General features: G+C 41.2%; 1 protein-coding gene across 1 annotated transcript in view; it reads right to left on the bottom strand.

Moving 5' to 3' along the window:
- Positions 1-27,258, bottom strand: part of chordc1b (cysteine and histidine-rich domain (CHORD) containing 1b) — an 89,655-nt gene that overhangs the window by 48,645 nt on the left and 13,752 nt on the right. Inside the window, exons 4-5 of the mRNA XM_065005007.1 lie at positions 22,981-23,141; positions 22,168-22,271 (exon numbers count right to left, since the gene is read on the bottom strand). Coding sequence (XP_064861079.1) covers positions 22,168-22,271; positions 22,981-23,141 — 265 coding nt within the window. The remainder of the gene's footprint in view (positions 1-22,167; positions 22,272-22,980; positions 23,142-27,258) is intronic.

Genomic DNA, 27,258 nt, shown 5'->3' with positions numbered 1-27,258 from the left:
ATGTAATGAAGACTAGTTACTGTCCTGATGTAATGAAGACTAGTTACTGTCCTGTCCTGATGTAATGAAGACTAGTTACTGTCCTGTCCTGATAAATGAAGACTAGTTACTGTCCTGTCCTGATGTAATGAAGACTAGTTACTGTCCTGTCCTGATGTAATGAAGACTAGTTACTGTCCTGATGTAATGAAGACTAGTTACTGTCCTGTCCTGATGTAATGAAGACTAGTTATCTAGTTACTGTCCTGATGTAATGAAGACTAGTTACTGTCCTGTCCTGATGTAAGACTAGTTACTGTCCTGATGTAATGAAGACTAGTTACTGTCCTGATGTAATGAAGACTAGTTACTGTCCTGATGTAATGAAGACTAGTTACTGTCCTGATGTAATGAAGACTAGTTACTGTCCTGTCCTGATGTAATGAAGACTAGTTACTGTCCTGTCCTGATGTAATGAAGACTAGTTACTGTCCTGTCCTGATGTAATGAAGACTAGTTACTGTCCTGATGTAATGAAGACTAGTTACTGTCCTGATGTAATGAAGACTAGTTACTGTCCTGTCCTGATGTAATGAAGACTAGTTACTGTCCTGTCCTGATGTAATGAAGACTAGTTACTGTCCTGTCCTGATGTAATGAAGACTAGTTACTGTCCTGTCCTAATGAAGACTAGTTACTGTCCTGATGTAATGAAGACTAGTTACTGTCCTGTCCTGATGTAATGAAGACTAGTTACTGTCCTGTCCTGATGTAATGAAGACTAGTTACTGTCCTGTCCTGATGTAATGAAGACTAGTTACTGTCCTGTCCTGATGTAATGAAGACTAGTTACTGTCCTGATGTAATGAAGACTAGTTACTGTCCTGTCCTGATGTAATGAAGACTAGTTACTGTCCTGTCCTGATGTAATGAAGACTAGTTACTGTCCTGTGTAATGAAGACCTGTCCTGTCCTGATGTAATGAAGACTAGTTACTGTCCTGTCCTGATGTAATGAAGACTAGTTACTGTCCTGTCCTGATGTAATGAAGACTAGTTACTGTCCTGTCCTGATGTAATGAAGACTAGTTACTGTCCTGATGTAATGAAGACTGTCCTGATGTAATGAAGACTAGTTACTGTCCTGTCCTGATGTAATGAAGACTAGTTACTGTCCTGATGTAATGAAGACTAGTTACTGTCCTGTGTAATGAAGACTAGTTACTGTCCTGATGTAATGAAGACTGTCCTGATGTTAAGACTAGTTACTGTCCTGTCCTGATGTAATGAAGACTAGTTACTGTCCTGTCCTGATGTAATGAAGACTAGTTACTGTCCTGATGTAATGAAGACTAGTTACTGTCCTGATGTAATGAAGACTAGTTACTGTCCTGTCCTGATGTAATGAAGACTAGTTACTGTCCTGTCTGATGTAATGAGGACTAGTTACTGTCCTGTCCTGATGTAATGAAGACTAGTTACTGTCCTGTCCTGATATAATGAAGACTAGTTACTGTCCTGATGTAATGAAGACTAGTTACTGTCCTGTCCTGATGTAATGAAGACTAGTTACTGTCCTGTCCTGATGTAATGAAGACTAGTTACTGTCCTGTCCTGATGTAATGAAGACTAGTTACTGTCCTGTCCTGATGTAATGAAGACTAGTTACTGTCCTGTCCTGATGTAATGAAGACTAGTTACTGTCCTGTCCTGATGTAATGAAGACTAGTTACTGTCCTGTCCTGATGTAATGAAGACTAGTTACTGTCCTGTCCTGATGTAATGAAGACTAGTTACTGTCCTGTCCTGATGTAATGAAGACTAGTTACTGTCCTGTCCTGATGTAATGAAGACTAGTTACTGTCCTGATGTAATGAAGACTAGTTACTGTCCTGATGTAATGAAGACTAGTTACTGTCCTGATGTAATGAAGACTAGTTACTGTCCTGTCCTGATGTAATGAAGACTAGTTACTGTCCTGTCCTGATGTAATGAAGACTAGTTACTGTCCTGTCCTGATGTAATGAAGACTAGTTACTGTCCTGATGTAATGAAGACTAGTTACTGTCCTGTCCTGATGTAATGAAGACTAGTTACTGTCCTGTCCTGATGTAATGAAGACTAGTTACTGTCCTGTCCTGATGTAATGAAGACTAGTTACTGTCCTGATGTAATGAAGACTAGTTACTGTCCTGATGTAATGAAGACTAGTTACTGTCCTGTCCTGTAATGAAGACTAGTTACTGTCCTGTCCTGATGTAAGAAGACTAGTTACTGTCCTGTCCTGATGTAATGAAGACTACTGTCCTGACTGTTACCCTGTCCTGATGTAATGAAGACTAGTTACTGTCCTGTCCTGATGTAATGAAGACTAGTTACTGTCCTGATGTAATGAAGACTAGTTACTGTCCTGTCCTGATGTAATGAAGACTAGTTACTGTCCTGATGTAATGAAGACTAGTTACTGTCCTGTCCTGATGTAATGAAGACTAGTTACTGTCCTGTCCTGATGTAATGAAGACTAGTTACTGTCCTGATGTAATGAAGACTAGTTACTGTCCTGATGTAATGAAGACTAGTTACTGTCCTGATGTAATGAAGACTAGTTACTGTCCTGTCCTGATGTAATGAAGACTAGTTACTGTCCTGTCCTGATGTAATGAAGACTAGTTACTGTCCTGTCCTGATGTAATGAAGACTAGTTACTGTCCTGTCCTGATGTAATGAAGACTAGTTACTGTCCTGATGTAATGAAGACTAGTTACTGTCCTGATGTAATGAAGACTAGTTACTGTCCTGATGTAATGAAGACTAGTTACTGTCCTGTCCTGATATAATGAAGACTAGTTACTGTCCTGATGTAATGAAGACTAGTTACTGTCCTGTCCTGATGTAATGAAGACTAGTTACTGTCCTGATATAATGAAGACTAGTTACTGTCCTGATGTAATGAAGACTAGTTACTGTACTGATGTAATGAGGACTAGTTACTGTCCTGTCCTGATGTAATGAAGACTAGTTACTGTCCTGTCCTGATGTAATGAAGACTAGTTACTGTCCTGTCCTGATGTAATGAAGACTAGTTACTGTCCTGTCCTGATGTAATGAAGACTAGTTACTGTCCTGTCCTGATGTAATGAAGACTAGTTACTGTCCTGTCCTGATGTAATGAAGACTAGTTACTGTCCTGATGTAATGAAGACTAGTTACTGTCCTGTCCTGATGTAATGAAGACTAGTTACTGTCCTGTCCTGATGTAATGAAGACTAGTTACTGTCCTGATGTAATGAAGACTAGTTACTGTCCTGTCCTGATGTAATGAAGACTAGTTACTGTCCTGTCCTGATGTAATGAAGACTAGTTACTGTCCTGTCCTGATGTAATGAAGACTAGTTACTGTCCTGATGTAATGAAGACTAGTTACTGTCCTGTCCTGATGTAATGAAGACTAGTTACTGTCCTGATGTAATGAAGACTAGTTACTGTCCTGTCCTGATGTAATGAAGACTAGTTACTGTCCTGATATAATGAAGACTAGTTACTGATGTAATGAAGACTAGTTACTGTCCTGTCCTGATGTAATGAAGACTAGTTACTGTCCTGATGTAATGAAGACTAGTTACTGTCCTGATGTAATGAAGACTAGTTACTGTCCTGATGTAATGAAGACTAGTTACTGTCCTGATGTAATGAAGACTAGTTACTGTCCTGTCCTGATGTAATGAAGACTAGTTACTGTCCTGTCCTGATCCTGATGTAATGAAGACTAGTTACTGTCCTGTCCTGATGTAATGAAGACTAGTTACTGTCCTGTCCTGATAATGAAGACTGAAGACTAGTTACTGTCCTGTGATGTAATGAAGACTAGTTACTGTCCTGTCCTGATGTAATGAAGACTAGTTACTGTCCTGTCCTGATGTAATGAAGACTAGTTACTGTCCTGTCCTGATGTAATGAAGACTAGTTACTGTCCTGTCCTGATGTAATGAAGACTAGTTACTGTCCTGTCCTGATGTAATGAAGACTAGTTACTGTCCTGTCCTGATGTAATGAAGACTAGTTACTGTCCTGTCCTGATGTAATGAAGACTAGTTACTGTCCTGATGTAATGAAGACTAGTTACTGTCCTGTCCTGATGTAATGAAGACTAGTTACCTGTCCTGATGTAATGAAGACTAGTTACTGTCCTGTCCTGATGTAATGAAGACTAGTTACTGTCCTGTCCTGATGTAATGAAGACTAGTTACTGTCCTGTCCTGATGTAATGAAGACTAGTTACTGTCCTGATGTAATGAAGACTAGTTACTGTCCTGTCCTGATGTAATGAAGACTAGTTACTGTCCTGTCCTGATGTAATGAAGACTAGTTACTGTCCTGTGTAATGAAGACTAGTTACTGATGTAATGAAGACTAGTTACTGTCCTGATCCTGTCCTGATGTAATGAAGACTAGTTACTGTCCTGATGTAATGAAGACTAGTTACTGTCCTGATGTAATGAAGACTAGTTACTGTCCTGATGTAATGAAGACTAGTTACTGTCCTGATGTAATGAAGACTGACTGTCCTGTCCTGATGTAATGAAGACTAGTTACTGTCCTGTCCTGATGTAATGAAGACTAGTTACTGTCCTGTCCTGATGTAATGAAGACTAGTTACTGTCCTGATGTAATGAAGACTAGTTACTGTCCTGATGTAATGAAGACTAGTTACTGTCCTGTCCTGATATAATGAAGACTAGTTACTGTCCTGATGTAATGAAGACTAGTTACTGTCCTGTCCTGATGTAATGAAGACTAGTTACTGTCCTGTCCTGATGTAATGAAGACTAGTTACTGTCCTGTCCTGATGTAATGAAGACTAGTTACTGTCCTGTCCTGATGTAATGAAGACTAGTTACTGTCCTGTCCTGATGTAATGAAGACTAGTTACTGTCCTGTCCTGATGTAATGAAGACTAGTTACTGTCCTGATGTAAATGAAGACTAGTTACTGTCCTGTCCTGATGTAATGAAGACTAGTTACTGTCCTGTCCTGATGTAATGAAGACTAGTTACTGTCCTGTCCTGATGTAATGAAGACTAGTTACTGTCCTGTCCTGATGTAATGAAGACTAGTTACTGTCCTGTCCTGATGTAATGAAGACTAGTTACTGTCCTGATGTAATGAAGACTAGTTACTGTCCTGTCCTGATGTAATGAAGACTAGTTACTGTCCTGATGTAATGAAGACTAGTTACTGTCCTGATGTAATGAAGACTAGTTACTGTCCTGATGTAATGAAGACTAGTTACTGTCCTGATGTAATGAAGACTAGTTACTGTCCTGTCCTGATGTAATGAAGACTAGTTACTGTCCTGTCCTGTGTAATGAAGACTAGTTACTGTCCTACTGTCCTGATGTAATGAAGACCTGTCCTGATGTAATGAAGACTAGTTACTGTCCTGTCCTGATGTAATGAAGACTAGTTACTGTCCTGTCCTGATGTAATGAAGACTAGTTACTGTCCTGTCCTGATGTAATGAAGACTAGTTACTGTCCTGTCTGTCTAGTTACTGTCCTGATGTAATGAAGACTAGTTACTGTCCTGATGTAATGAAGACTAGTTACTGTCCTGTCCTGATATAATGAAGACTAGTTACTGTCCTGATGTAATGAAGACTAGTTACTGTCCTGTCCTGATGTAATGAAGACTAGTTACTGTCCTGATGTAATGAAGACTAGTTACTGTCCTGATGTAATGAAGACTAGTTACTGTCCTGTCCTGATATAATGAAGACTAGTTACTGTCCTGTCCTGATGTAATGAAGACTGGTTACTGTCCTGTCCTGATGTAATGAAGACTAGTTACTGTCCTGTCCTGATGTAATGAAGACTAGTTACTGTCCTGTCCTGATGTAATGAAGACTAGTTACTGTCCTGTCCTGATGTAATGAAGACTAGTTACTGTCCTGTCCTGATGTAATGAAGACTGGTTACTGTCCTGATGTAATGAAGACTAGTAACTGTCCTGTCCTGATGTAATGAAGACTAGTTACTGTCCTGATGTAATGAAGACTAGTTACTGTCCTGTCCTGATGTAATGAAGACTAGTTACTGTCCTGTCCTGATGTAATGAAGACTAGTTACTGTCCTGTCCTGATGTAATGAAGACTAGTTACTGTCCTGTCCTGATGTAATGAAGACTAGTTACTGTCCTGTCCTGATGTAATGAAGACTAGTTACTGTCCTGATGTAATGAAGACTAGTTACTGTCCTGATGTAATGAAGACTAGTTACTGTCCTGTCCTGATGTAATGAAGACTAGTTACTGTCCTGATGTAATGAAGACTAGTTACTGTCCTGTCCTGATGTAATGAAGACTAGTTACTGTCCTGTCCTGATGTAATGAAGACTAGTTACTGTCCTGTCCTGATGTAATGAAGACTAGTTACTGTCCTGTCCTGATGTAATGAAGACTAGTTACTGTCCTGTCCTGAAATGAAGACTAGTTACTGTCCTGTCCTGATGTAATGAAGACTAGTTACTGTCCTGTCCTGATGTAATGAAGACTAGTTACTGTCCTGTCCTGATGTAATGAAGACTAGTTACTGTCCTGTCCTGATGTAATGAAGACTAGTTACTGTCCTGTCCTGATGTAATGAAGACTAGTTACTGTCCTGTCCTGATGTAATGAAGACTAGTTACTGTCCTGATGTAATGAAGACTAGTTACTGTCCTGTCCTGATGTAATGAAGACTAGTTACTGTCCTGTCCTGATGTAATGAAGACTAGTTACTGTCCTGTCCTGATGTAATGAAGACTAGTTACTGTCCTGTCCTGATGTAATGAAGACTAGTTACTGTCCTGTCCTGTATGAAGACTAGTTACTGTCCTGATGTAAATGAAGACTAGTTACTGTCCTGTCCTGATGTAATGAAGACTAGTTACTGTCCTGTCCTGATGTAATGAAGACTAGTTACTGTCCTGATGTAATGAAGACTAGTTACCTGTCCTGATGTAATGAAGACTAGTTACTGTCCTGTCCTGATGTAATGAAGACTAGTTACTGTCCTGTCTGATGTAATGAAGACTAGTTACTGTCCTGTCCTGATGTAATGAAGACTAGTTACTGTCCTGATGTAATGAAGACTAGTTACTGTCCTGTCCTGATGTAATGAAGACTAGTTACTGTCCTGTCCTGATGTAATGAAGACTAGTTACTGTCCTGTCCTGATGTAATGAAGACTAGTTACTGTCCTGTCCTGATGTAATGAAGACTAGTTACTGTCCTGTCCTGATGTAATGAAGACTAGTTACTGTCCTGTCCTGTAATGAAGACTAGTTACTGTCCTGTCCTGTAATGAAGACTAGTTACTGTCCTGTCCTGATGTAATGAAGACTAGTTACTGTCCTGTCCTGATATAATGAAGACTAGTTACTGTCCTGTCCTGATGTAATGAAGACTAGTTACTGTCCTGATGTAATGAAGACTAGTTACTGTCCTGTCCTGATGTACTATGAAGACTAGTTACTGTCCTGTCCTGATGTAATGAAGACTAGTTACTGTCCTGTCCTGATGTAATGAAGACTAGTTACTGTCCTGATGTAATGAAGACTAGTTACTGTCCTGATGTAATGAAGACTAGTTACTGTCCTGTCCTGATGTAATGAAGACTAGTTACTGTCCTGTCCTGATGTAATGAAGACTAGTTACTGTCCTGTCCTGATGTAATGAAGACTAGTTACTGTCCTGTCCTGATATAATGAAGACTAGTTACTGTCCTGATGTAATGAAGACTAGTTACTGTCCTGTCCTGAAGACTGTAATGAAGACTAGTTACTGTCCTGATGTAATGAAGACTAGTTACTGTCCTGTCCTGATGTAATGAAGACTAGTTACTGTCCTGTCCTGATGTAATGAAGACTAGTTACTGTCCTGTCCTGATGTAATGAAGACTAGTTACCTGTCCTGATAATGAAGACTAGTTACTGTCCTGATGTAATGAAGACTAGTTACTGTCCTGTCCTGATGTAATGAAGACTAGTTACTGTCATGTCCTGATATAATGAAAACTAGTTACTGTCCTGATGTATTGAAAACTAGTTACTGTCCTGTCCTGATGTAATGAAGACTAGTTACTGTCCTGTCCTGATGTAATGAAGACTAGTTACTGTCCTGTCCTGATGTAATGAAGACTAGTTACTGTCCTGTCTAGTTACTGTCCTGATGTAATGAAGACTAGTTACTCCTGTCCTGATGTAATGAAGACTAGTTACTGTCCTGTCCTGATGTAATGAAGACTAGTTACTGTCCTGTCCTGATGTAATGAAGACTAGTTACTGTCCTGATGTAATGAAGACTAGTTACTGTCCTGTCTAGTTACTGTCCTGTCCTGATGTAATGAAGACTAGTTACTGTCCTGTCCTGATGTAATGAAGACTAGTTACTGTCCTGTCCTGATGTAATGAAGACTAGTTACTGTCCTGTCCTGATGTAATGAAGACTAGTTACTGTCCTGTCCTGATGTAATGAAGACTAGTTACTGTCCTGTCCTGATGTAATGAAGACTAGTTACTGTCCTGATGTAATGAAGACTAGTTACTGTCCTGTCCTGATGTAATGAAGACTAGTTACTGTCCTGATGTAATGAAGACTAGTTACTGTCCTGATGTAATGAAGACTAGTTACTGTCCTGTCCTGATGTAATGAAGACTAGTTACTGTCCTGTCCTGATGTAATAGTTACTGTCCTGTCCTGATGTAATGAAGACTAGTTACTGTCCTGTCCTGATGTAATGAAGACTAGTTACTGTCCTGTCCTGATGTAATGAAGACTAGTTACTGTCCTGTCCTGATGTAATGAAGACTAGTTACTGTCCTGTCCTGATATAATGAAGACTAGTTACTGTCCTGATGTAATGAAGACTAGTTACTGTCCTGTCCTGATGTAATGAAGACTAGTTACTGTCCTGTCCTGATGTAATGAAGACTAGTTACTGTCCTGTCCTGATGTAATGAAGACTAGTTACTGTCCTGTCCTGATGTAATGAAGACTAGTTACTGTCCTGTCCTGATGTAATGAAGACTAGTTACTGTCCTGTCCTGATGTAATGAAGACTAGTTACTGTCCTGTCCTGATGTAATGAAGACTAGTTACTGTCCTGTCCTGATGTAATGAAGACTAGTTACTGTCCTGTCCTGATGTAATGAAGACTAGTTACTGTCCTGATGTAATGAAGACTAGTTACTGTCCTGATGTAATGAAGACTAGTTACTGTCCTGATGTAATGAAGACTAGTTACTGTCCCTGTAATGAAGACTAGTTACTGTCCTGATGTAATGAAGACTAGTTACTGTCCTGTCCTGATGTAATGAAGACTAGTTACTGTCCTGTCCTGATGTAATGAAGACTAGTTACTGTCCTGTCCTGATGTAATGAAGACTAGTTACTGTCCTGTCCTGATGTAATGAAGACTAGTTACTGTCCTGATGTAATGAAGACTAGTTACTGTCCTGATGTAATGAAGACTAGTTACTGTCCTGTCCTGATGTAATGAAGACTAGTTACTGTCCTGATGTAATGAAGACTAGTTACTGTCCTGTCCTGATGTAATGAAGACTAGTTACTGTCCTGTCCTGATGTAATGAAGACTAGTTACTGTCCTGTCCTGATGTAATGAAGACTAGTTACTGTCCTGTCCTGATGTAATGAAGACTAGTTACTGTCCTGTCCTGATGTAATGAAGACTAGTTACTGTCCTGTCCTGATGTAATGAAGACTAGTTACTGTCCTGTCCTGATGTAATGAAGACTAGTTACTGTCCTGTCCTGTCCTGATGTAATGAAGACTAGTTACTGTCCTGTCCTGATGTAATGAAGACTAGTTACTGTCCTGTCCTGATGTAATGAAGACTTACTGTCCTGTCCTGATGTAATGAAGACTATTACTGTCCTGTCCTGATGTAATGAAGACTAGTTACTGTCCTGTCCTGATGTAATGAAGACTAGTTACTGTCCTGTCCTGATGTAATGAAGACTAGTTACTGTCCTGATGTAATGAAGACTAGTTACTGTCCTGATGTAATGAAGACTAGTTACTGTCCTGTCCTGATGTAATGAAGACTAGTTACTGTCCTGTCCTGATGTAATGAAGACTAGTTACTGTCCTGTCCTGATGTAATGAAGACTAGTTACTGTCCTGATGTAATGAAGACTAGTTACTGTCCTGTCCTGATGTAATGAAGACTAGTTACTGTCCTGATGTAATGAAGACTAGTTACTGTCCTGTCCTGATGTAATGAAGACTAGTTACTGTCCTGTCCTGATGTAATGAAGACTAGTTACTGTCCTGATGTAATGAAGACTAGTTACTGTCCTGTCCTGATGTAATGAAGACTAGTTACTGTCCTGTCCTGATGTAATGAAGACTAGTTACTGTCCTGTCTAGTTACTGTCTGTCCTGATGTAATGAAGACTAGTTACTGTCCTGTCCTGATGTAATGAAGACTAGTTACTGTCCTGATGTAATGAAGACTAGTTACTGTCCTGATGTAATGAAGACTAGTTACTGTCCTGTCCTGATGTAATGAAGACTAGTTACTGTCCTGTCCTGATGTAATGAAGACTAGTTACTGTCCTGTCCTGATGTAATGAAGACTAGTTACTGTCCTGTCCTGATGTAATGAAGACTAGTTACTGTCCTGTCCTGATGTAATGAAGACTAGTTACTGTCCTGTCCTGATGTAATGAAGACTAGTTACTGTCCTGTCCTGATGTAATGAAGACTAGTTACTGTCCTGTCCTGATGTAATGAAGACTAGTTACTGTCCTGTCCTGATGTAATGAAGACTAGTTACTGTCCTGTCCTGATGTAATGAAGACTAGTTACCTGATCTAGTTACTGTCCTGATGTAATGAAGACTAGTTACTGTCCTGATGTAATGAAGACTAGTTACTGTCCTGTCCTGATGTAATGAAGACTAGTTACTGTCCTGTCCTGATGTAATGAAGACTAGTTACTGTCCTGTCCTGATGTAATGAAGACTAGTTACTGTCCTGTGTAATGAAGACTAGTTACTGTCCTGTCCTGATGTAATGAAGACTAGTTACTGTCCTGTCCTGATGTAATGAAGACTAGTTACTGTCCTGTCCTGATGTAATGAAGACTAGTTACTGTCCTGATGTAATGAAGACTAGTTGTCCTGTCCTGATGTAATGAAGACTAGTTACTGTCCTGTCCTGATGTAATGAAGACTAGTTACTGTCCTGTCCTGATGTAATGAAGACTAGTTACTGTCCTGTCCTGATGTAATGAAGACTAGTTACTGTCCTGATGTAATGAAGACTAGTTACTGTCCTGTCCTGATGTAATGAAGACTGTCCTGTCCTGTCCTGTAATGAAGACTAGTTACTGTCCTGATGTAATGAAGACTAGTTACTGTCCTGTCCTGATGTAATGAAGACTAGTTACTGTCCTGATGTAATGAAGACTAGTTACTGTCCTGTCCTGATGTAATGAAGACTAGTTACTGTCCTGATGTAATGAAGACTAGTTACTGTCCTGATGTAATGAAGACTAGTTACTGTCCTGATGTAATGAAGACTAGTTACTGTCCTGATGTAATGAAGACTAGTTACTGTCCTGTCCTGATGTAATGAAGACTAGTTACTGTCCTGTCCTGATGTAATGAAGACTAGTTACTGTCCTGTCCTGATGTAATGAAGACTAGTTACTGTCCTGTCCTGATGTAATGAAGACTAGTTACTGTCCTGTCCTGATGTAATGAAGACTAGTTACTGTCCTGATGTAATGAAGACTAGTTACTGTCCTGTCCTGATGTAATGAAGACTAGTTACTGTCCTGTCCTGATGTAATGAAGACTAGTTACTGTCCTGTCCTGATGTAATGAAGACTAGTTACTGTCCTGTCCTGATGTAATGAAGACTAGTTACTGTCCTGTCCTGATGTAATGAAGACTAGTTACTGTCCTGATGTAATGAAGACTAGTTACTGTCCTGATGTAATGAAGACTAGTTACTGTCCTGTCCTGTCCTGATGTAATGAAGACTAGTTACTGTCCTGTCCTGATGTAATGAAGACTAGTTACTGTCCTGTCCTGATGTAATGAAGACTAGTTACTGTCCTGTCCTGATGTAATGAAGACTAGTTACTGTCCTGATGTAATGAAGACTAGTTACTGTCCTGTCCTGATGTAATGAAGACTAGTTACTGTCCTGTCCTGATGTAATGAAGACTAGTTACTGTCCTGATGTAATGAAGACTAGTTACTGTCCTGTCCTGATGTAATGAAGACTAGTTACTGTCCTGTCCTGATGTAATGAAGACTAGTTACTGTCCTGTCCTGATGTAATGAAGACTAGTTACTGTCCTGATGTAATGAAGACTAGTTACTGTCCTGTCCTGATGTAATGAAGACTAGTTACTGTCCTGTCCTGATGTAATGAAGACTAGTTACTGTCCTGATGTAATGAAGACTAGTTACTGTCCTGATGTAATGAAGACTAGTTACTGTCCTGTCCTGATGTAATGAAGACTAGTTACTGTCCTGATGTAATGAAGACTAGTTACTGTCCTGTCCTGATGTAATGAAGACTAGTTACTGTCCTGATGTAATGAAGACTAGTTACTGTCCTGTCCTGATGTAATGAAGACTAGTTACTGTCCTGTCCTGATGTAATGAAGACTAGTTACTGTCCTGTCCTGATGTAATGAAGACTAGTTACTGTCCTGTCCTGATGTAATGAAGACTAGTTACTGTCCTGATGTAATGAAGACTAGTTACTGTCCTGTCCTGATGTAATGAAGACTAGTTACTGTCCTGTCCTGATGTAATGAAGACTAGTTACTGTCCTGTCCTGATGTAATGAAGACTAGTTACTGTCCTGTCCTGATGTAATGAAGACTAGTTACTGTCCTGATGTAATGAAGACTAGTTACTGTCCTGTCCTGATGTAATGAAGACTAGTTACTGTCCTGTCCTGATCCTGATGTAATGAAGACTAGTTACTGTCCCTGATGTAATGAAGACTAGTTACTGTCCTGATGTAATGAAGACTAGTTACTGTCCTGATGTAATGAAGACTAGTTACTGTCCTGATGTAATGAAGACTGTCCTGTTACTGTCCTGTCCTGATGTAATGAAGACTAGTTACTGTCCTGTCCTGATGTAATGAAGACTAGTTACTGTCCTGTCCTGATGTAATGAAGACTAGTTACTGTCCTGTCCTGATGTAATGAAGACTAGTTACTGTCCTGTCCTGATGTAATGAAGACTAGTTACTGTCCTGTCCTGATGTAATGAAGACTGGTTACTGTCCTGATGTAATGAAGACTAGTAACTGTCCTGTCCTGATGTAATGAAGACTAGTTACTGTCCTGTCCTGATGTAATGAAGACTAGTTACTGTCCTGTCCTGATGTAATGAAGACTAGTTACTGTCCTGTCCTGATGTAATGAAGACTAGTTACTGTCCTGTCCTGATGTAATGAAGACTAGTTACTGTCCTGTCCTGATGTAATGAAGACTAGTTACTGTCCTGTCCTGATGTAATGAGGACTAGTTACTGTCCTGTCCTGATGTAATGAAGACTAGTTACTGTCCTGTCCTGATGTAATGAAGACTAGTTACTGTCCTGTCCTGATATAATGAAGACTAGTTACTGTCCTGATGTAATGAAGACTAGTTACTGTCCTGTCCTGATGTAATGAAGACTAGTTACTGTCATGTCCTGATATAATGAAAACTAGTTACTGTCCTGATGTAATGAAGACTGTTACTGGTGTAATGAAGACTAGTTACTGTCCTGTCCTGATGTAATGAAGACTAGTTACTGTCCTGTCCTGATGTAATGAAGACTAGTTACTGTCCTGTCCTGATGTAATGAAGACTAGTTACTGTCCTGTCCTGATGTAATGAAGACTAGTTACTGTCCTGATGTAATGAAGACTAGTTACTGTCCTGTCCTGATGTAATGAAGACTAGTTACTGTCCTGTCCTGATGTAATGAAGACTAGTTACTGTCCTGTCCTGATGTAATGAAGACTAGTTACTGTCCTGATGTAATGAAGACTAGTTACTGTCCTGTCTGATGTAATGAAGACTAGTTACTGTCCTGTCCTGATGTAATGAAGACTAGTTACTGTCCTGTCCTGATGTAATGAAGACTAGTTACTGTCCTGTCCTGATGTAATGAAGACTAGTTACTGTCTGTCCTGATGTAATGAAGACTAGTTACTGTCCTGTCCTGATGTAATGAAGACTAGTTACTGTCCTGTCCTGATGTAATGAAGACTAGTTACTGTCCTGTCCTGATGTAATGAAGACTAGTTACTGTCCTGATGTAATGAAGACTAGTTACTGTCCTGATGTAATGAAGACTAGTTACTGTCCTGTCCTGATGTAATGAAGACTAGTTACTGTCCTGTCCTGATGTAATGAAGACTAGTTACTGTCCTGTCCTGATGTAATGAAGACTAGTTACTGTCCTGTCCTGATGTAATGAAGACTAGTTACTGTCCTGATGTAATGAAGACTAGTTACTGTCCTGATGTAATGAAGACTAGTTACTGTCCTGATGTAATGAAGACTAGTTACTGTCCTGATGTAATGAAGACTAGTTACTGTCCTGTCCTGATGTAATGAAGACTAGTTACTGTCCTGTCCTGATGTAATGAAGACTAGTTACTGTCCTGATGTAATGATGTAATGAAGACTAGTTACTGTCCTGTCCTGATGTAATGAAGACTAGTTACTGTCCTGATGTAATGAAGACTAGTTACTGTCCTGTCCTGATGTAATGAAGACTAGTTACTGTCCTGTCCTGATGTAATGAAGACTAGTTACTGTCCTGTCCTGATGTAATGAAGACTAGTTACTGTCCTGATGTAATGAAGACTAGTTACTGTCCTGTCCTGATGTAATGAAGACTAGTTACTGTCCTGTCCTGATGTAATGAAGACTAGTTACTGTCCTGTCCTGATGTAATGAAGACTAGTTACTGTCCTGTAATGAAGACTAGTTACTGTCCTGATGTAATGAAGACTAGTTACTGTCCTGTCCTGATGTAATGAAGACTAGTTACTGTCCTGTCCTGATGTATGTAATGAAGACTAGTTACTGTCCTGATGTAATGAAGACTAGTTACTGTCCTGATGTAATGAAGACTAGTTACTGTCCTGATGTAATGAAGACTAGTTACTGTCCTGTCCTGATGTAATGAAGACTAGTTACTGTCCTGTCCTGATGTAATGAAGACTAGTTACTGTCCTGATGTAATGAAGACTAGTTACTGTCCTGTCCTGATGTAATGAAGACTAGTTACTGTCCTGTCCTGATGTAATGAAGACTAGTTACTGTCCTGTCCTGATGTAATGAAGACTAGTTACTGTCCTGTCCTGATATAATGAAGACTAGTTACTGTCCTGATGTAATGAAGACTAGTTACTGTCCTGATGTAATGAAGACTAGTTACTGTCCTGATGTAATGAAGACTAGTTACTGTCCTGTCCTGATGTAATGAAGACTAGTTACTGTCCTGTCCTGATGTAATGAAGACTAGTTACTGTCCTGTCCTGATGTAATGAAGACTAGTTACTGTCCTGTCCTGATGTAATGAAGACTAGTTACTGTCCTGTCCTGATGTAATGAAGACTAGTTACTGTCCTGTCCTGATGTAATGAAGACTAGTTACTGTCCTGTCCTGATGTAATGAAGACTAGTTACTGTCCTGTCCTGATGTAATGAAGACTAGTTACTGTCCTGTCCTGATGTAATGAAGACTAGTTACTGTCCTGTCCTGATGTAATGAAGACTAGTTACTGTCCTGTCCTGATGTAATGAAGACTAGTTACTGTCCTGATGTAATGAAGACTAGTTACTGTCCTGTCCTGATGTAATGAAGACTAGTTACTGTCCTGTCCTGATGTAATGAAGACTAGTTACTGTCCTGTCCTGATGTAATGAAGACTAGTTACTGTCCTGTCCTGATGTAATGAAGACTAGTTACTGTCCTGTCCTGATGTAATGAAGACTAGTTACTGTCCTGATGTAATGAAGACTAGTTACTGTCCTGTCCTGATGTAATGAAGACTAGTTACTGTCCTGTCCTGATGTAATGAAGACTAGTTACTGTCCTGTCCTGATGTAATGAAGACTAGTTACTGTCCTGTCCTGATGTAATGAAGACTAGTTACTGTCCTGTCCTGATGTAATGAAGACTAGTTACTGTCCTGTCCTGATGAAGACTAATGAAGAAGACTAGTTACTGTCCTGTCCTGATGTAATGAAGACTAGTTACTGTCCTGTCCTGATGTAATGAAGACTAGTTAGTTCTGTCCTGTCCTGATGTAATGAAGACTAGTTACTGTCCTGTCCTGATGTAATGAAGACTAGTTACTGTCCTGTCCTGATGTAATGAAGACTAGTTACTGTCCTGTCCTGATGTAATGAAGACTAGTTACTGTCCCTGTCCTGATGTAATGAAGACTAGTTACTGTCCTGTCCTGTAATGAAGACTAGTTACTGTCCTGTCCTGATGTAATGAAGACTAGTTACTGTCCTGTCCTGATGTAATGAAGACTAGTTACTGTCCTGATGTAATGAAGACTAGTTACTGTCCTGTCCTGATGTAATGAAGACTAGTTACTGTCCTGTCCTGATGTAATGAAGACTAGTTACTGTCCTGTCCTGATGTAATGAAGACTAGTTACTGTCCTGTCCTGATGTAATGAAGACTAGTTACTGTCCTGATGTAATGAAGACTAGTTACTGTCCTGTCCTGATGTAATGAAGACTACTTACTGTCCTGTCCTGTCCTGAGGTTATGAAGACTAGTTACTGTCCTGATGTAATGAAGACTAGTTACTGTCCTGTCCTGATGTAATGAAGACTAGTTACTGTCCTGATGTAATGAAGACTAGTTACTGTCCTGTCCTGATGTAATGAAGACTAGTTACTGTCCTGATGTAATGAAGACTAGTTACTGTCCTGTCCTGATGTAATGAAGACTAGTTACTGTCCTGTCCTGATGTAATGAAGACTGAAGACTGTCCTGTCCTGATGTAATGAAGACTAGTTACTGTCCTGTCCTGATGTAATGAAGACTAGTTACTGTCCTGTCCTGATGTAATGAAGACTAGTTACTGTCCTGATGTAATGAAGACTAGTTACTGTCCTGATGTAATGAAGACTAGTTACTGTCCTGATGTAATGAAGACTAGTTACTGTCCTGATGTAATGAAGACTAGTTACTGTCCTGATGTAATGAAGACTAGTTACTGTCCTGTCCTGATGTAATGAAGACTAGTTACTGTCCTGTCCTGATGTAATGAAGACTAGTTACTGTCCTGTCCTGATGTAATGAAGACTAGTTACTGTCCTCCTGATGTAATGAAGACTAGTTACTGTCCTGATGTAATGAAGACTAGTTACTGTCCTGATGTAATGAAGACTAGTTACTGTCCTGTCCTGATGTAATGAAGACTAGTTACTGTCCTGTCCTGATGTAATGAAGACTAGTTACTGTCCTGTCCTGATGTAATGAAGACTAGTTACTGTCCTGTCCTGATGTAATGAAGACTAGTTACTGTCCTGTCCTGATGTAATGAAGACTAGTTACTGTCCTGTCCTGATGTAATGAAGACTAGTTACTGTCCTGATGTAATGAAGACTAGTTACTGTCCTGTCCTGATGTAATGAAGACTAGTTACTGTCCTGTCCTGATGTAATGAAGACTAGTTACTGTCCTGTCCTGATGTAATGAAGACTAGTTACTGTCCTGTCCTGATGTAATGAAGACTAGTTACTGTCCTGATGTAATGAAGACTAGTTACTGTCCTGTCCTGATGTAATGAAGACTAGTTACTGTCCTGTCCTGATGTAATGAAGACTAGTTACTGTCCTGATGTAATGAAGACTAGTTACTGTCCTGTCCTGATGTAATGAAGACTAGTTACTGTCCTGTCCTGATGTAATGAAGACTAGTTACTGTCCTGTCCTGATGTAATGAAGACTAGTTACTGTCCTGTCCTGATGTAATGAAGACTAGTTACTGTCCTGTCCTGATTACTGTCCTGTCCTGATGTAATGAAGACTAGTTACTGTCCTGTCCTGATGTAATGAAGACTAGTTACTGTCCTGTCCTGATGTAATGAAGACTAGTTACTGTCCTGTCCTGATGTAATGAAGACTAGTTACTGTCCTGTCCTGATGTAATGAAGACTAGTTACTGTCCTGATGTAATGAAGACTAGTTACTGTCCTGTCCTGATGTAATGAAGACTAGTTACTGTCCTGATGTAATGAAGACTAGTTACTGTCCTGTCCTGATGTAATGAAGACTAGTTACTGTCCTGATGTAATGAAGACTAGTTACTGTCCTGATGTAATGAAGACTAGTTACTGTCCTGATGTAATGAAGACTAGTTACTGTCCTGTCCTGATGTAATGAAGACTAGTTACTGTCCTGTCCTGATGTAATGAAGACTAGTTACTGTCCTGTCCTGATGTAATGAAGACTAGTTACTGTCCTGATGATGTAATGAAGACTAGTTACTGTCCTGTCCTGATGTAATGAAGACTAGTTACTGTCCTGATGTAATGAAGACTAGTTACTGTCCTGTCCTGATGTAATGAAGACTAGTTACTGTCCTGATGTAATGAAGACTAGTTACTGTCCTGATGTAATGAAGACTAGTTACTGTCCTGTCCTGATGTAATGAAGACTAGTTACTGTCCTGTCCTGATGTAATGAAGACTAGTTACTGTCCTGATGTAATGAAGACTAGTTACTGTCCTGATGTAATGAAGACTAGTTACTGTCCTGATGTAATGAAGACTAGTTACTGTCCTGTCCTGATGTAATGAAGACTAGTTACTGTCCTGTCCTGATGTAATGAAGACTAGTTACTGTCCTGTCCTGTCCTGATGTAATGAAGACTAGTTACTGTCCTGTCCTGATGTAATGAAGACTAGTTACTGTCCTGTCCTGATGTAATGAAGACTAGTTACTGTCCTGTCCTGATATAATGAAAACTAGTTACTGTCCTGATGTAATGAAGACTAGTTACTGTCCTGTCCTGATGTAATGAAGACTAGTTACTGTCCTGTCCTGATGTAATGAAGACTAGTTACTGTCCTGATGTAATGAAGACTAGTTACTGTCCTGTCCTGATGTAATGAAGACTAGTTACTGTCCTGTCCTGATGTAATGAAGACTAGTTACTGTCCTGTCCTGATGTAATGAAGACTAGTAACTGTCATGTCCTGATGTAATGAAGACTAGTTACTGTCCTGTCCTGATGTAATGAAGACTAGTTACTGTCATGTCCTGATGTAATGAAGACTAGTAACTGTCATGTCCTGATGTAATGAAGACTAGTTACTGTCCTGTCCTGATGTAATGAAGACTAGTTACTGTCCTGTCCTGATGTAATGAAGACTAGTTACTGTCCTGTCCTGATGTAATGAAGACTAGTTACTGTCCTGTCCTGATGTAATGAAGACTAGTTACTGTCATGTCCTGATGTAATGAAGACTAGTTACTGTCCTGTCCTGATGTAATGAAGACTAGTTACTGTCCTGTCCTGATGTAATGAAGACTAGTTACTGTCCTGATGTAATGAAGACTAGTTACTGTCCTGTCCTGATGTAATGAGGACTAGTTACTGTCCTGTCCTGATGTAATGAAGACTAGTTACTGTCCTGTCCTGATGTAATGAGGACTAGTTACTGTCCTGTCCTGATGTAATGAAGACTAGTTACTGTCCTGTCCTGATGTAATGAAGACTAGTTACTGTCATGAAGACTAGTTACTGTCCTGTCCTGATGTAATGAGGACTAGTTACTGTCCTGTCCTGATGTAATGAGGACTAGTTACTGTCCTGTCCTGATGTAATGAAAACTAGTTACTGTCCTGTCCTGATGTAATGAAGACTAGTTACTGTCCTGTCCTGATGTAATGAAGACTAGTTACTGTCCTGATGTAATGAAGACTAGTTACTGTCCTGTCCTGATGTAATGAGGACTAGTTACTGTCCTGTCCTGATGTAATGAGGACTAGTTACTGTCCTGTCCTGATGTAATGAGGACTAGTTACTGTCCTGTCCTGATGTAATGAAGACTAGTTACTGTCCTGATGTAATGAAGACTAGTTACTGTCATGTTCTGTACTGATGTAATGAAGACTAGTTACTGTCATGTTCTGTACTGAGGTAATGAAGACTAGTTACTGTCATGTTCTGTCCTGATGTAATGAGGACTAGTTACTGTCATGATGTAATGAAGACTAGTTACTGTCATGAAGACTGGTTACTGTTATGTCCTGTACTGAGGTAATGAAGACTAGTTACTGTCATGTCCTGATATAATGAAGACTGGTTACTGTCCTGTCCTGATGTAATGAAGACTAGTTACTGTCCTGTCGTAATGAAGACTAGTTACGGTCCTGTCCTGATGTAATGAAGACTAGTTACTGTCCTGTCCTGATGTAATGAAGACTAGTTACTGTCCTGTCCTGATGTAATGAAGACTAGTTACTGTCCTGATGTAATGAAGACTAGTTACTGTCCTGATGTAATGAAGACTAGTTACTGTCCTGTCCTGATGTAATGAAGACTAGTTACTGTCCTGTCCTGATGTAATGAAGACTAGTTACTGTCATGAAGACTAGTTACTGTCATGCCCTGATGTAATGAAGACTAGTTACTGTCCTGATGTAATGAAGACTAGTTACTGTCCTGTCCTGATGTAATGAAGACTAGTTACTGTCCTGTCCTGATGTAATGAAGACTAGTTACTGTCATGTCCTGATGTAATGAAGACTAGTTACTGTCATGTCCTGATGTAATGAAGACTAGTTACTGTCCTGATGTAATGAGGACTAGTTACTGTCCTGATGTAATGAGGACTAGTTACTGTCCTGATGTAATGAGGACTAGTTACTGTCCTGATGTAATGAGGACTAGTTACTGTCCTGATGTAATGAGGACTAGTTACTGTCATGTAATGAGACTGTTACTGTCCTGATGTAATGAAGACTAGTTACTGTCATGTCTGTACTGATGTAATGAAGACTAGTTACTGTCATGTTCTGTCCTGATGTAATGAGGACTAGTTACTGTCCTGATGTAATGAGGACTAGTTACTGTCCTGATGTAATGAAGACTAGTTACTGTCCTGATGTAATGAAGACTAGTTACTGTCCTGATGTAATGAAGACTAGTTACTGTCCTGTCCTGATGTAATGAAGACTAGTTACTGTCCTGTCCTGATGTAATGAAGACTAGTTACTGTCCTGTCCTGATGTAATGAAGACTAGTTACTGTCCTGTCCTGATGTAATGAAGACTAGTTACTGTCCTGATGTAATGAAGACTAGTTACTGTCCTGATGTAATGAAGACTAGTTACTGTCCTGATGTAATGAAGACTAGTTACTGTCCTGTCCTGATGTAATGAAGACTAGTTACTGTCATGTCCTGATGTAATGAAGACTAGTTACTGTCATGCCCTGATGTAATGAAGACTAGTTACTGTCCTGATGTAATGAAGACTAGTTACTGTCCTGATGTAATGAGGACTAGTTACTGTCCTGATGTAATGAGGACTAGTTACTGTCCTGATGTAATGAGGACTAGTTACTGTCCTGATGTAATGAAGACTAGTTACTGTCATGTCCTGTCCTGAGGTTATGAAGACTAGTTACTGTCATGTCCTGTCCTGAGGTTATGAAGACTAGTTACTGTCATGTCCTGTCCTGAGGTTATGAAGACTAGTTACTGTCATGTCCTGTCCTGAGGTTATGAAGACTGTCCTGTTACTGAAGACTCATGTCCTGTCCTGTCCTGAGGTTATGAAGACTAGTTACTGTCATGTCCTGTCCTGAGGTTATGAAGACTAGTTACTGTCATGTCCTGTCCTGAGGTTATGAAGACTAGTTACTGTCATGTCCTGTCCTGAGGTTATGAAGACTAGTTACTGTCATGTCCTGTCCTGAGGTTATGAAGACTAGTTACTGTCATGTCCTGTCCTGAGGTTATGAAGACTAGTTACTGTCATGTCCTGTCCTGAGGTTATGAAGACTAGTTACTGTCATGTCCTGTCCTGAGGTTATCTCTGAGGCGAGGAGAAGATGAGAGGAAAAGGGAGGAGAAGGAGAGGATGCTGAGATGAGAAAGGAGGGGGGTAGTGTCCCTACTTGTCTTGTCAGTAAGGTTGTCCTCAGACAGCTTCAGTTTCTCCAGAGCCTGTCTCAGAGAGGGAGAGATCTTCTGCTGTAGCCGGACCACTGGCTCATCTGGACTGGAAACAACAACATAAACATCAACAAACAATAACAACAAACAATAACAACAAACAACAACAAACATTAACAACAAACAACAACAACAAACAATAACAACAAACAATAACAACAAACATCAACAACAAACATCAACAACAAACATCAACAACAAACATCAACAACAAACATCAACAACTAAGAGAAGCAATGTGACGACATAATAAATTACCAGGAGGGCTTTGAAGAGCCTGACATCTAACCCCTGACCTACCTGGGTCTGCGTATGGACTCCAGGGGTTTGGACGCAGAGATGGTGAACTCTAACCCTTGACCTACCTGGGTCTGCGTATGGACTCCAGGGGTTTGGACGCAGAGATGGTGAACTCTAACCCCTGAACTACCTGGGTCTGCGTATGGACTCCAGGGGTTTAGACGCAGAGATGGTGAACTCTAACCCCTGACCTACCTGGGTCTGCGTATGGACTCCAGGGGTCTGGGAGCAGAGATGGTGAACTCTAACCCCTGAACTACCTGGGTCTGCGTATGGACTCCAGGGGTTTAGACGCAGAGATGGTGAACTCTAACCCCTGACCTACCTGGGTCTGCGTATGGACTCCAGGGGTTTGGGAGCAGAGATGGTGAACTCTAACCCCTGACCTACCTGGGTCTGCGTATGGACTCCAGGGGTTTGGACGCAGAGATGGTGAACTCTAACCCCTGACCTACCTGGGTCTGCGTATGGACTCCAGGGGTTTGGGAGCAGAGATGGTGAACTCGCTGAACTTTGGTTTGAGGTCCTCAGCTCTCTCCTTTTCTTCCGATGACGTCACGTCTGGTTTCACAGGCTCAGGAGGCTTCTCCTGGTTGTGGGGACCTTTGGTGCAGCCCTGCACACACACACACACACAGTATAGTTACTACCTAACCCTAAGACCCTGACAAACACAGCAGTAAACTAACCCTCGTGTTAACAGTGTTCTGGCTTAGCATATAGTCTCCCTGAACCTGCCTCCGACTGGGCTTCAGGTGAACAAAGGTCCCTCTACCTCACTCTCATGACTGCCCGTTTGACAACCTACAAAATAAAATAGATCCTATTGGATAGCACCATTGGCAACATTTCAAGCTAGCTGTGGAGTGAGACTAAGGTAAGCTCTGATCTCCGTTACATTCAGACATCCCTCTGTCAAATGCAGTGCCCTACATAGGGAATTAGGTATGGTGAAAATAGTTCAGTATTCAAAAAATAAATAAAAACATCTGGATATCAGGAGAGTCATTTTTGGGTGTCAACGACGAGAGAGAGAGAGAGCGAGAGAGAGAGAGAGAGCGCGAGAGAGAGGGCAAGAGCGAGAGAGAGGGCAAGAGCGAGAGAGAGAGGGCAAGAGCGAGAGAGAGAGCGAGAGAGAGCGAGCGCGAGAGAGAGGGCAAGAGCGAGAGAGAGGGCAAGAGCGAGAGAGAGAGCGAGAGAGAGAGAGAGAGCGAGAGAGAGAGCGAGAGAGAGAGCGAGAGAGAGAGAGAGAGAGAGAGAGCGAGGGCAAGAGCGAGAGAGTGCCCTCTGCTTGTGGGTGAGAGGCTAGAGAGGAACAGGGGCCGGCGTGTGACAGTCTGTGGCAGGGATGGAGAGAGAGAGAGAGAGAAAGTAGCCGAACCGACGGGCTAGTTAGACAAATTAGTCACTGCCATAGGTTATCTGTCATACCATCTGGTAGTGCCTGTCATGACTGCATCAAATCGTTGTAAAGAAGGTAGCTGGCTACACAGCTGGCTACACAGCTGGCTACACAGCTAGCTAGCTGGCTACACAGCTAATCGAGGTTATTTTGCTGCACTGCCCTTGACAACAACTCCATTCACAGGAAACAGTAGCCTAACTGTCGGTTGACCATTTCACCCGACTCAGTTAGCTCATTTAACTCCATCACTATAATGTTTAACTGGTTAGAAAACTCCCTCTTTATTACATCAACACATGGAACCTATTGACTGTAGTGGTGTAGACTGTAGACTGTAGTGGTATAGACTGTAGTGGTATAGACTGTAGTGGTGTAGACTGTAGTGGTGTAGACTGTAGTGGTGTAGACTGTAGTGGTGTAGACTGTAGTGGTATAGACTGTAGTGGTGTAGACTGTAGACTGTAGTGGTATAGACTGTAGTGGTGTAGACTGTAGACTGTAGTGGTGTAGACTGTAGTGGTGCTGACTGTAGTGGTGCAGACTGTAGTGGTGTAGACTGGTATAGACTGTAGTGGTGTAGACTGTAGTGGTGTAGACTGTAGTGGTGCAGACTGTAGTGGTGTAGACTGTAGTGGTGCTGTACTGTAGACTGTAGTGGTATAGACTGTAGTGGTGTAGACTGTAGACTGTAGTGGTATAGACTGTAGTGGTGTAGACTGTAGACTGTAGTGGTGTAGACTGTAGTGGTGCTGACTGTAGTGGTGCAGACTGTAGTGGTGTAGACTGTAGTGGTATAGACTGTAGTGGTGTAGACTGTAGTGGTGTAGACTGTAGTGGTGCAGACTGTAGTGGTGTAGACTGTAGTGGTGTAGACTGTAGTGGTGTAGACTGTAGTGGTGTAGACTGTAGTGGTGTAGACTGTAGACTGTAGACTGTAGTGGTGTAGACTGTAGTGGTGTAGACTGTAGTGGTGCAGAATGTAGTGGTGTAGACTGTAGAGGTGTAGACTGTAGTGGTGCAGACTGTAGTGGTGTAGACTGTAGACTGTAGTGGTGTAGACTGTAGTGGTGTAGACTGTAGTGGTGTAGACTGTAGACTGTAGACTGTAGTGGTGTAGACTGTAGTGGTGTAGACTGTAGATGTAGACTGTAGTGGTGCTGACTGTAGTGGTGTAGACTGTAGTGGTGCTGACTGTAGTGGTGTAGACTGTAGTGGTGTAGACTGTAGTGGTGTAGACTGTAGACTGTAGTGGTGTAGACTGTAGTGGTGTAGACTGTAGACTGTAGTGGTGTAGACTGTAGACTGTAGTGGTGTAGACTGTAGTGGTGTAGACTGTAGTGGTGTAGACTGTAGTGGTGGTGACTGTAGTGGTGTAGACTGTAGTGGTGTAGACTGTAGTGGTGGTGACTGTAGTGATGTAGACTGTAGACTGTAGTGGTGTAGACTGTAGTGGTGTAGACTGTAGTGGTGTAGACTGTAGTGGTGTAGACTGTAGTGGTGTAGACTGTAGTGGTGTAGACTGTAGTGGTGGTGACTGTAGTGGTGTAGACTGTAGTGATGTAGACTGTAGACTGTAGTGGTGTAGACTGTAGTGGTGTAGACTGTAGTGGTGTAGACTGTAGTGGTATAGACTGTAGTGGTGTAGACTGTAGTGGTATAGACTGTAGTGGTGTAGACTGTAGTGGTGTAGACTGTAGTGGTGTAGACTGTAGTGGTGTAGACTGTAGTGGTATAGACTGTAGTGGTATAGACTGTAGTGGTATAGACTGTAGTGGTGTAGACTGTAGTGGTGTAGACTAGTGGTGTAGACTGTAGTGGTGTAGACTGTAGACTGTAGTGGTGTAGACTGTAGTGGTGTAGACTGTTGACTGTAGTGGTGTAGACTGTAGTTGTGTAGACTGTAGTGGTGTAGACTGTAGACTGTAGTGGTGTAGACTGTAGTGGTGTAGACTGTAGACTGTAGTGGTGTAGACTGTAGTGGTGTAGACTGTAGTGGTGTAGACTGTAGACTGTAGTGGTGTAGACTGTAGTGGTGTAGACTGTAGTGGTGTAGACTGTAGTGGTGTAGACTGTAGACTGTAGTGGTGTAGACTGTAGTGGTGTAGACTGTTGACTGTAGTGGTGTAGACTGTAGTTGTGTAGACTGTAGTGGTGTAGACTGTAGACTGTAGTGGTGTAGACTGTAGTGGTGTAGACTGTAGTGGTGTAGACTGTAGACTGTAGTGGTGTAGACTGTAGTGGTGTAGACTGTAGTGGTGTAGACTGTAGACTGTAGTGGTGTAGTGGTGTAGACTGTAGTGGTGTAGACTGTAGTGGTGTAGACTGTAGTGGTGTAGACTGTAGTAGTGTAGACTGTAGTGGTGTAGACTGTAGTGGTGTAGACTGTAGTGGTGTAGACTGTAGTGGTGTAGGCTGTAGTGGTGCTGACTGTAGTGGTGCTGACTGTAGTGGTGTAGACTGTAGACTGTAGTGGTGTAGACTGTAGTGGTGTAGACTGTAGTGGTGTAGACTGTAGTGGTGCTGACTGTAGTGGTGTAGACTGTAGACTGTAGTGGTGTAGACTGTAGACTGTAGTGGTGTAGACTGTAGTGGTGTAGACTGTAGTGGTGTAGACTGTAGACTGTAGTGGTGTAGACTGTAGTGGTGTAGACTGTAGACTGTAGTGGTGTAGACTGTAGACTGTAGAGGTGTAGACTGTAGACTGTAGACTGTAGTGGTGTAGACTGTAGTGGTGTAGACTGTAGAGGTGTAGACTGTAGTGGTGTAGACTGTAGTGGTGTAGACTGTAGACTGTAGTGGTGTAGACTGTAGTGGTGTAGACTGTAGTGGTGTAGACTGTAGACTGTAGTGGTGTAGACTGTAGTGGTGCTGACTGTAGACTGTAGACTGTAGTGGTGTAGACTGTAGTGGTGCTGACTGTAGACTGTAGTGGTGTAGACTGTAGACTGTAGTGGTGTAGACTGTAGTGGTGTAGACTAGTGGTGTAGACTGTAGACTGTAGTGGTGTAGACTGTAGTGGTGTAGACTGTAGTGGTGTAGACTGTAGTGGTATAGACTGTAGTGGTGTAGACTGTAGTGGTGTAGACTGTAGTGGTGTAGACTGTAGTGGTATAGACTGTAGTGGTATAGACTGTAGTGGTGTAGACTGTAGTGGTGTAGACTGTAGTGGTGTAGACTGTAGTGGTGCTAACTGTAGACTGTAGTGGTGTAGACTGTAGTGGTGCTGACTGTAGTGGTGCTGACTGTAGTGGTGTAGACTGTAGTGGTGTAGACTGTAGTGGTGTAGACTGTAGTGGTGCTGACTGTAGTGGTGTAGACTGTAGACTGT

The sequence above is a fragment of the Oncorhynchus nerka genome, linkage group LG19 (genome assembly GCF_034236695.1).
Source record: "Oncorhynchus nerka isolate Pitt River linkage group LG19, Oner_Uvic_2.0, whole genome shotgun sequence".
Lineage (NCBI taxonomy): Eukaryota > Metazoa > Chordata > Actinopteri > Salmoniformes > Salmonidae > Oncorhynchus > Oncorhynchus nerka.
The sequence above is the reverse complement of the archived record's forward strand: the minus strand, read 5'-3'. Positions and strand labels throughout refer to the sequence as shown.